Genomic DNA, 10,729 nt, shown 5'->3' with positions numbered 1-10,729 from the left:
ATTTAATTAAAATAAAAATTTATATATTTTATTTTTATAAAATTCAATAAAAAAATTTTTATAAACAAAAATGTAAGACGCAAAATTTTGTAGGACCAATTTGAGTATATGCTTAACAAAACGGACTGTTTAAAGGAATTAGCTTGACGACGAAGCGCAACACACTTTCTCCTTCCATAAAAAGAAAATTGGCATCCTAGAGATGAGATGAAGAGTTAAAATTGCCTGGACACGGTTTCATTTGCATCATCTATGGCCACGTCAGCGCCACCGTAGCCAAGTGGAGACGTTCGACATCGGAGATGGGAGAGCGGACGAGGCTGGTGTTGTGGGACTTTGTGCTGTCCGCGATGTGGGTGTGGTCTGGCGTTGTTGTGAGGATGCTCGTCTTCGATGTTATGCAAGTGGGCCGCCATCACGGTCACCTGGCCGCGGAGATTGTGAAGATGGGGCTCTCTGTGGCCAACATGTTCGTCTTTGCCTTCCTTTCCAATGCCACACGTGGTGGGGCCTACAACCCCCTAACCGTTTTGTCCTCTGCCTTCTCTGCAGGCTTCCGAAGCTTCTTTTACTGTGTTGCTGCCCGGATCCCCGCTCAGGTTACCTTCTTCAAAACCCTGCCCCTTAACAAAACTCTTCATCAGTTGCAGTTTGCATAACCATTTTCACATTTTTTTCTGGATTCTTATGTTGCTTTGAATTATTTATAAGGGAAGTTAATATATATATATGTTGCCTCCAGAAATAAACGAGTTTTTGTATTCAGTATATTTCTGTATGTCTCAAAAATGCATAAGTTTCTGTAAAGTGAAAAAATAAACGTTTAATCATTCTTAAATTAAAATAGACTCGTATATTATGGAAGTTAGAAATTCAATCATCGGCAACCTGTATCAGTTTACGAATCTCCTTAGATCTTTTTCCCTCACACCCTACATGCTGTGGAAATCCATATACTCTAGTACTAATGATAGTTGTTGTAATACATATCTTATCATAGTTGATTTGATGGCACACAAAAAATCAATGATAATGTCCGATGCGTGAGGAACCAGGGGTGTTATTTGACATAACATTGCTAACTTGCGCATAATGTCACGTCTTTAGTTTAGTTGAACCATTTTGATTTTCCATCTCAAACTCAACTTGAATGGAAGATTACCATTCTAATATGCTTGGTTTCATTCTCTCCAGGTGCTTGGATCTATAATTGGAGTTAAGCTTCTAATTGATACCATTCCTGAAGTAGGACGTGGACCGCGCTTGAACACTGACATTCATCGGGGTGCCTTGACAGAAGGGTTACTAACATATGCAATTGTGACCATTTCTCTTGGTCTCACCACGAATCTTCGTGGAGGTTTCTTCATGAAAACATGGATATCCAGTCTCTCGAAGCTAACACTTCATATACTTGGCTCGGATCTTACTGGTGGTTGTATGAACCCTGCCTCTGTAAGCACACTACTCCGAAAAGATCACACTTGATCTCGTCAAGTGTAAAATTAAAAATTGCGAGAATCCTTTCGAATAGTTTTTGCTAAAAAACCTTCTATATTGTTATCTTATCAAAGATTAAAACATTGTTTGACTATGTTTCAGGTAATGGGGTGGGCTTATGCTAGAGGAGATCACATAACAAAGGAGCACATTCTTGTGTACTGGATTGCCCCCATAGAGGCAACTATATTGGCAGTTTGGACATTCAAATTGTTAGTGCAGCCCGTTAAACAAGATAAGACTGCCTCGAAAACTAAATCGGATTAAACTTTGTTACTATTTTTGTGCTAAATGTGTGATTCTTCCTTAGATTTCAATTAATACTTGGGTAGTCTAGTTGGTTTGGGATAAATGTACATCAAGCTTAGGTGACTAACATTCAGTGTGTGTTGTGGCAGCTATTGTTTTGTGCAATTCTAAATATTTTTCTAGTGCTTGAGTTAATTCGAATCCTTGCATGCATCTCTTGGATTCTTATGCAGGACTCGCGTTGTACTCTCCCACCTAACAGATTGTTAGGCATTAACAAAGTGTGTAAAATCCATCTTTTTAATTTTTTTTAAAGACAATTTTTCTGCTCTATACTGCAAGTAATTCAAACCTTAAATTTTCTTTTCTATACAAGTAAACGGTTTCTTTTCCCATTCGATGTTTATTAAGCGAACACCCAATTGTTATAAATCAGATTTTGTGGACACAAAGCATTTCTGAATAAATCCCACAAGTTCTGTTCACTTATAACCTCACTGCATCATTCGGGAATTGTTTTGTAACACCTTTATAACCTGAGGATACATTATTATAGAGCTAGATTACGGAAAATTCTACCTTAAATTCTACGCTAAACAAAAAGATCAATGTGCAGTACTTCATAAGGGGACTTCTAATTAAGTACCTTAAATTCTACTGTTAGACCTTCCAATTTAAGATTGTAGGAAAAGGATCATATCTTTATTAAGTACTTCATAAGGAGACTTCTGATTTCTAGTTAACTTTGAATAAGAAAAAGAGAAATTAAAAACTAGAAGATACGGTAGAACACATTATAACTAGAAAGGGACCTCAATAAGTCAATATTGTAAATGTTTCCTCACTGTCTAGTACAACCAACTTTTGGCAGCAATACTAATAGAACCCATAATGAACATTATGATGGAGATCAAGAGTAAATAATGGAATTTTATGCATAACTTCAGTACACAAGCTGTGGTTCAAACTCTGCCAAATCTACAGATCCTGACTCAATGGGTGGCATTAGATATGCTGCCAAGAGTTCAGACACCAGGGCGGCAACAAGTGGAATCCTTTTCAAGTTCTTCACCACCGGAATGTCATCACTCTCACCAACAGCTAGAAGCTTCTCGTTTATCTCAACCATCCGGTCCAATTTCCGCTTGAACTCCGGGTTCTCAACATCAAGAACAGCTGGGAAAATCCGAGCTGTCGTGCGGTTGGTCTGCATAGAACAATCAAGGAATGAAGCTTGAGTAATATCTTGAAATTAATGAAGTCTAAGTTAGTTCTTTGTTGAGCAGCTCTCATTGTAATGTGTTTTTAAGGGAACTTAAGGCTGCAAATTTCTTTCTTGCTTTTTCGCAAGTTAGTATTTATGTTCGATTTCATTATGGAGAATAGAAACTTACGAACAAAAAATTAACTGAACATCAATAGTGATTACTGCTGCTAATTTGAAATTAAAAACTAACCTCAATGATGACATGCATGTCAAATTCTTTTGTGTCGAGTCCAATGCCTTCATAGAAAGCTGTGCGTTGACAATCATTGAGATACATCGTGACATAAACCTGCATGAACAAATTCGAGAATTACATTTTAAAGATTACGAAGGATGATGAAAGATACTACAAATAAGATCTCTTTGACAGGCATAACCCGATTCATGAGACTAAGAAATTCATATGTGAATGAAATTATCTTGGATGTACTTGACATTGATGGATGCTATTGGGTTTGATCTACATGTAAATGTAGTGTTCCATATACACACTTTTCCCTTATAAACTCTTGATTATCTATTATATTCAATATAGCAGCTTAACCTTAAATAAATTGGAACGTATATTATGGTTACATTAAGAATCTAATTAACAATCCAAGAGTAAAAAATAAGAACCAAATTCTACACAAGCAAAAAATTACCGATAGACAGAAGAATCGAGCCCATAGTTTTGCCTTCCAGTCATTCAAAAACTGTGGCTGTGCTTTCATCAAAGCAGAGAAGAAGTCTCCATGTCTGTTCTCATCCTGGCACCAGTTCTCAAAGTACTTGAAAATGGGATAACATTGGTATTCAGGATTCTCCTTGAGATGTCTGTATATGGTTATGTATCTCCAGTATCCGATTTTCTCAGACAGATATGTAGCATAGAAGATAAACTTTGGCTTGAAGAATGTGTACTTTCTAGCTTTTGTAAGGAAGCCCAAGTCCAAAGCCAAATTGAAGTCAGATAAACCCTTGTTCAGAAATCTGTATAGAATCAAAAGGATAAGGCCATTCAGCATAAGATATGAAACAATAAATTGAAGGAAAGAAGAACAAATATTTAGTGTTTTCATACCCAGCATGTCTGGCTTCATCCCTAGACATCAGAGAGAAAATCTCAGCCACGACAGGATTGGTTTTCTGCGATTTCAACATCCAAAGCAATTCATCAGTCTCAAAAATAGAAAGCCCAAAAGTGTACAAAGAAATAAAGACTTAGAAATGTTTTGCATGCTCATTTTACTTCCAAACCGAGCCAACACACTTTGATTCAGCGAACTAGTCAAAATGAGTACAAACAACACATCTCAAAGAATGCATTGGCAAAGAAAGCTCTGCTTCCTTGTAAGACAAGAATGAAAATCAAATAGAAATGGCATTCTCAGGCTTATCCTTTCAGAGTTACATTAAGCTACCCAAAAAATATATATCCAAAATCCTAGTACTAATTAGAATTTAACACCAATAGTGCACTTTTATATGCTGTATTGACAATTACATCACAATTTTTTTCAATGCCCAAAACTAAAGTTCACATGGTGAATTGCATTTTCCTGGAAATAAAGAAACTAGAAAGAGCAAACACACACAGACCTTGAGCCTCCTTCCAAGCTCCTTGTAAAGGAGGAAACCAGAGAATTCAGCAGTGCAAGACCTCTCAAGGAACTCAACAAAGATCTGTCTGAGTGGACCGTCAATCTTGTCAGCAGCCTCTTTGAACTCCTTGTTCCTCACAAAGTGTGTCTGGTTGTAATCAGTCTTGAACTCCTGCAGCAGTGCCACAAACTCATCCTGGTTCAGATTCTTGTTTATCTCAGTGTTGAACAGCATCTCCATCTCATCAAAGTCTGTTGTGTAGAATCTTGGTGTCAACAGTGTCTCCTTTATGGCAGTTTTACCCTTCTTGCTTGGCTTTGTTGAGGTTGATGCAGCTGGAGGTGTTGGTGTTGGTGTTGTTGTGGACATTCTTATGGTGCTGAATTTGGAGTATGAACCAATTCTTCTGGTGCCAAATTTGGGTGTGGTGTTGCTAAACTTGGAGATTGGTTTCACAAGGGCCATTTCTGCAGCCATTTTTTTTTTCTTTTCTTTGGAGCAAAATCCCAAGCAGTTGGTGTGTGTGTATGTGAGTGTACTTTGAGGCTGAGGAGTAACCAGAGGAGTACTAAGGACAAAGAATCGAATGAGGATATAACTGTTAAGTTGCGGATGGACCGTGATAGAATCTCATCCAATGAAATCTATGAGATGTAATGGAAGGTTGACACGTGGCAGGTGTTGTGAGGTTCTTTGTGAGATGATTGGTTTATTTATTGTGATTTCAAGTGGACGAGAACTTGTGGCTTTCCTTCAATTTGCATCGATACTTTTGTAAAATTTGTTAACTATATTATTTTTTGGCCTGTTCTTAAACACTCTTTGTTAAGTAGGGAGTATTATATACCTTGTTAGTTTGTTAAATTTAAACTTTTTATTTATTATATTTTATTTGAATGGTTCGAATTTAAAAAAGTAATCTGTTAATCAGATTAACCACTTTTTTTTTAATTTGAATTTTTTTGTAAGTTTTAGATATTAGGCTAAAGTTCAAAACAAAAAAATAGCATATGAATATTAATTATAATATGTCTGTAAAAAAACAAATTTTTGGACTTTAGAATTAGAATAAATAATACATAAGAAATAAGTTAAAAATTCATATACCAAATTCAGAAAAAAAAAAAGATATACTAGAATCTTAGAAAAAATAATATTAAATATATAATATGTATATAATATTAAAATTTAAATTTTTATTTTGTGTATTTACACTTTAAATAAAGATAATATTTTTATAATATATTAAAATTAAATTTTATAATTTATTATTTAATAATAAAAAAATTCATACCAAGATGACTATAAAATCTTTGTTAAAGTATTTACCTTTTTCATAAAAACAATTGAATAATAAATTTTGTAATGATATTTTTTGGCTTTACCAGGTAAGAGGATTAACTTACAATGATTTTAAGAAGGCAATGACGGTCATCAAGACCAAACTTAAAGAAAAGCCGATAAGAGGATTAACTTACAATGATTTCAAGAAGGCAATTACGGTCATCAGACCAAACTTAAAGAAAAGCAAGTGGGAAGAGCTGGAGCGCTGGAATGAGGAGTTTGGCTCTAATTGAACTTGCTTTTAACTCATCCTCTGGTGCATCATCATGCATGAATGTGCATATAAACCTCTATTTACTTTAACGGAAACAAACATGACAAAGATATCAATTATCATGGTTGGTAGCTAAAATCATGATCAAATTAGGTGCTGCTAATTTTATAAACGGCTACCCTAAAATGGAATAGATACCATTATTATTTCAAGCTTCATTTGTACATTTGTATAATTTGTACATCTTTCTGAGGACAATAAATTTGGTTTTTAGGGCTCCAAGGTTGCCCATCCGAACATATGAACTTTGAAACGATTATAGTTGATTTTATTGTAAACTAAGCCAAAGTATATTAAGCATATTTTCTTTTGGCAATAAACAACTTTAATACTCGTTGATTCTTTATCTTTAACATGTGCCTTTTTTTCATTCTTTTTTCGAGGAGCAAGTGTCCATTTAACAAAATTGATCATAAATATTTATTTGTGTTACAAGATGTGATTAAAGTGTTATTTTTAAATTCCATTTTTTCTTTGAGCATTTTTTTAATCGACGTACAATAATTATTTTATAATTTTTAGTATAGAACATTCTTATAGGTCAGACCTGACAACATATCCCATATACAAGGTGGATTAGATTAAGCATTAATGCTTCTAGCAAGATAACGATCTCCTGATTCTATATTGGCAGCTACCTTGCTAAACACTCAGCTACCATTTTACGTTGTTAAGAAAATTGTACACAAGGCAAAGAAGTAAAAAATGCAGATTGGCATGATTCAAACTCACTGTTTCAAAGAAAACAGTACTAAATTGTTCCAGCTACAAGAATGTAGCCATGATCATCGAAATGAAATTGAAAGGTGGTGTATCACTTCATCTTAGCCTCTGTAAAGAGAACATGGCGGTTAACCCTTGGATCGTACTTGCGAAACTCGAGCTTCTCTGTGAACTGCCTTGGCTTTCTCTTCACATAGAAAAATCCAGTCCTAACAGCAGACACTAGTTTTACAAACATTTGAGCCTTCTTCTTCTTGTCCCCCATTCCTTACTCTAAACACAATAAAACTATTTACTTCAGTTTTTTTCCCTCCTCTTCAACAATTAAAAATAAGAATTTGATTATAATGAAATATAAAACAGATTTACACTTGCATTTAATTATATCTCGTCACGTCAATAAAAAATAATTATCTTTTACACCTACCATGTGAATGATAATCCAAAAAGAAGATTGTATTATATGATTGAAAGGTGAAATAATTAACAATGCACACATTTGGTAAAGTATATTTTATCTTCAGATCCTTTCTTTTCTTCAAAGACCCTAACTCAAGAAGCACACTTTGAAAATTTGATACAGCAGCAACATAATACCTTTAAATATAATAATTTCCTATGAAATCAATGCACAATAGATAATGAGTTCCACAAGATACCACATCAAATCTGAATGTCTTGCGGGGAATATCATGAATTTGATTCTGTTTCCATCAAACACAGAGGCAAACGGTAATTTCTATTCTATTTTTTGTCTGCTTATTTTTCTTTCATAAATTATAATCATTAGTTGATAAAGAAAGAAGAGCTCCTGTCAAGACAATGCTATAAAATTTTCGATTATAAATTATAGATTATAGAAGAAATCCTAGCATTACAATAATAAAATTGTGAGAGATATTAGTTTATGGTATTAATAGAATTCTATTTTAATACATTATATATTTGCAATAGTATGTACCAAGAAATTTGTACCACGCTCTGTCACAAAGTTGTTACAACTCAAATAACAAATATAAAAAAGTTCCAATCTCCAATTGCCCTGTTATTCTTGTGTGCCTGTAAAAAAGTTATATAAAATTTTTACAGAAATTATAAACCACTTGTTTGAACTTGACAGTACTTCATAAAAAAAATTTCAACAACCAAAAAATAGTTTAAACAAGACATTCACACTCTCGTAGCAAAAGAAATTCAACACTTAAAATTCCATAATCAATAAAAACTAAAGAAAGAATAGCTCTTAACATCACATTACTAGAATTAGGAAGATTAGGATTAGCAGCATCATTTGCTTATTACCAGCAAATTGCTTATTGATTAGCTTATTACTAGCAAATTGCTTATTGATTAATACTATCACCTATAACTGAAATCAATAAGTCATTCACAATGTTAAAAACAGCAGCAACACAGCCAGAAATCAAATAATCATCCATAAACTATAACTGAAATCAATAAGGCAGCATCTTTTGAACTCTTAACTCTTTACATTTTATACTTCTCATTTATTTTAGTTAAGAGATTCTTTTTTATGATTGTCTCAAGTTCTATAAATATCCCAAATACTCTTCTAACCTAATCTAAAGTCATCAAAGACCTCAGAATGTATCTAATAATCTGAAGTATATCAAATGACTTTTTTAAAAATATTTAAGATTAATATTTAAAATAACTCCTCTTCAGATAACGATATTTTATTCTTTGACCATAGAAATTGTTTTAAAGGGCCTTTTGAACTATATGCTAACATATTTTGATAATAAAAGTTTAAAAGACTTGATAAATATTTATAGTTCACTTGCTTCAAAAAAAATTTCTTATAGCACGATTCAACCTCATTCTTATACCACATATCCAAAAATCAACAACTGAAATCAATAAGGCAACACCAAACCACACTAACAGCAGCTCTCAAAGGATAAATCCAATAAAAAAAATTAGAGTATATACCCATTTTGATCCTCAAAGAATTTCAAACTGGACACTTTAGTCCCCAACTAAAATTAATTATTCGATTGGTCCCTTTCAATTAACTCCGTCAGTCACTTAGGCCCTTTACTCTGTTAATTCTAACAGAGGACAAAATAGTCCCTGACAACTCTAACAGGGGACAAAATACTCTGTTAATTCTAACTCCTCTGTTTGGAAACGATACTGTTTTCTTTCAATTTCCATCATATCTCGTATAACACTAATAGTCTAACACGGTAACTTCAAACTACACAATGCACGCACACTCTATAAATTTAATGGTCACAAGAAAAAAAATCCTCAACTTGTTCTCAACCAATTTATAATCAGGAAACTAATGCCTATATCTCTCAACTAATTGTCGTCTTCGATGGATCCCATGAATCTAGACAGCAAGTCTGATTTGTTAAGACTCGTCGTTGTTGTTGCCATCTGCCTCCTCCTCTACCCTAACATCTCCATGACCACATTGTCTACCACTCTGATCGCTTCCTTCAACTTCTTCTCCGAACCAATGTTCAGTAATCGTTTCAGTTTCCATATAAGCAGCAACGACGACATTGCTCTCGTTGTAATAGCTTGGATGCAAGGTCAACGCTGTCTGCCAACTTGGACTCCGAAAAAGAAGGAATGAAGTACTCAGTGTCTATTTCAAATGAGAATTTACATATGATGTCGAAAGAGAATCTTCTCATGATGTCCTGATGTCCAACAATCTATATTGCTTGTCGGAGAATGGAGAAAGGCGTGCCCTTGGAGTAGTTGTAGAACTTGGTCTTGAGGATGCCGTGGACGTTGTTAGGGTTGGAGGTGATATTATCAAAGACGTGGAAGTGGATGCTTTTAGTGGGTGAAGTGCAGAGGAGGTGGATGTACCAGTCACAAGGATTTAGGAAGTGTGTGATCCATGACATGTTGAGGTAGGTGCGACACGTGTGATAATTACACCATGGCTTAATCTTAGAGCTAAAGAGGAGGAAGGAAAAGATGGAAAAGAAGACTGTGAAGGTGAAGAAGGAGAGTATGAATGTTAGGGTTATGCGAGATATGATAAAAATCGGGGAAGAACAGTGTCGTTTTCGAATAAAGGGGTCAAGGATTATTTGTCTTTTGTTAGAGTTGTCAGGGATCATTTTGTCCCATGTTAGAGTTTTCAGGGATCATTTTGTCTTCCGTTAGAGTTAACAGAGCCAAGGACCTAAGTGACTGACGGAATTAATTGTTAGGGACCAATCGAGTAATTAATTTTAGTTAGGGACTAAAATGTCTGGTTTAAAATTTTTTGAGGACCAAAATGGGTATATACTCAAAAAAATTTTACCAACAGCACAACAGATTCAACATTAAATTAATTTAAATGCACTAAACATTCTTGAAGTTCATTTTTCTTTCTGTTTAATGAGTCTAACCAGCAAAATTCTAAAAACATGAGCATACGGAAAAGAAAACCCAAAAAAAAAAGAAAATCTTTTTTTTAGGACTTTAGGTAATTAAAATTCAAAAATGTAGTAGATCAGATCAGACTTCATTCAAACTTCAAAATTTAAAGAGGAAAAAAAAGCAGAATAAGCAGAAATCAGTGAAAACAGTAGAATAATTTCCACAAATCCATAACTAGCAATAATTTCAACAACACAAAATCAATTATTTGATTTACATTCATAAATTCACATTCAGAAATGAATCAAATACTCAAATAACTAAACAGAGCATAAAAGGAATAACCAAAAAAATGAAAGCAGTGTCACTAACCTTCAGCAGACAGCAGGACGGCAAGTGAAGAGACTACGGCGAGCGGCGAGCGATGAGGGGCT

At 34.2% G+C, this 10,729-nt stretch overlaps 3 protein-coding genes across 3 annotated transcripts; 1 reads left to right on the top strand and 2 right to left on the bottom strand.

Annotated features, from left to right (window-relative positions):
* Nucleotides 1–118: 118 nt before the first annotated feature.
* Nucleotides 119–2,082, top strand: LOC107494230 (probable aquaporin SIP2-1). The gene is made up of 3 exons (XM_016115283.3): nt 119–599; nt 1,195–1,455; nt 1,603–2,082. The coding sequence occupies exons 1-3, from the start codon at nt 303–305 to the stop codon at nt 1,765–1,767; spliced, it is 723 nt and encodes a 240-aa protein (XP_015970769.1). The 5' UTR covers nt 119–302; the 3' UTR covers nt 1,768–2,082.
* Nucleotides 2,083–2,543: 461 nt separating this feature from the next.
* LOC107494229 (magnesium-protoporphyrin IX monomethyl ester [oxidative] cyclase, chloroplastic) lies at nt 2,544–5,179 on the bottom strand. The gene is made up of 5 exons (XM_016115281.3): nt 4,598–5,179; nt 4,080–4,144; nt 3,661–3,988; nt 3,207–3,305; nt 2,544–2,956 (listed from the first exon to the last, which is right to left on the bottom strand). Exons 1-5 carry the CDS (start codon nt 5,075–5,077, stop codon nt 2,693–2,695), a joined length of 1,236 nt encoding a protein of 411 aa, XP_015970767.1. The 5' UTR covers nt 5,078–5,179; the 3' UTR covers nt 2,544–2,692.
* A 1,753-nt stretch (nt 5,180–6,932) lies between these two features.
* LOC107494255 (uncharacterized) lies at nt 6,933–7,206 on the bottom strand. The gene has a single exon (XM_016115311.3). The coding sequence runs from the start codon at nt 7,204–7,206 to the stop codon at nt 7,033–7,035; it is 174 nt and encodes a 57-aa protein (XP_015970797.1). The 3' UTR covers nt 6,933–7,032.
* Nucleotides 7,207–10,729: the final 3,523 nt, after the last annotated feature.

This window comes from Arachis duranensis, chromosome 6 (genome assembly GCF_000817695.3).
Source record: "Arachis duranensis cultivar V14167 chromosome 6, aradu.V14167.gnm2.J7QH, whole genome shotgun sequence".
NCBI lineage: Eukaryota > Viridiplantae > Streptophyta > Magnoliopsida > Fabales > Fabaceae > Arachis > Arachis duranensis.
Note: the sequence above shows the minus strand (reverse complement) of the source record. Positions and strands in the feature narration are given on the sequence as shown.

Coding starts and splice junctions, on each gene's coding strand:
- LOC107494230 (XM_016115283.3), top strand. CDS start 303: ATGGGAGAGCGGACGAGGCTGGTGTTGTGGGACTTTGTGCTGTCCGCG. Junction 600..1,194: donor CTGCCCGGATCCCCGCTCAG/GTTACCTTCTTC, acceptor CATTCTCTCCAG/GTGCTTGGATCTATAATTGG. Junction 1,456..1,602: donor GTTGTATGAACCCTGCCTCT/GTAAGCACACTA, acceptor ACTATGTTTCAG/GTAATGGGGTGGGCTTATGC.
- LOC107494229 (XM_016115281.3), bottom strand. CDS start 5,077: ATGGCTGCAGAAATGGCCCTTGTGAAACCAATCTCCAAGTTTAGCAAC. Junction 3,989..4,079: donor GATGAAGCCAGACATGCTGG/GTATGAAAACAC, acceptor GATTCTATACAG/ATTTCTGAACAAGGGTTTAT. Junction 2,957..3,206: donor ACATGCATGTCATCATTGAG/GTTAGTTTTTAA, acceptor TGTTCTATGCAG/ACCAACCGCACGACAGCTCG.
- LOC107494255 (XM_016115311.3), bottom strand. CDS start 7,206: ATGGGGGACAAGAAGAAGAAGGCTCAAATGTTTGTAAAACTAGTGTCT.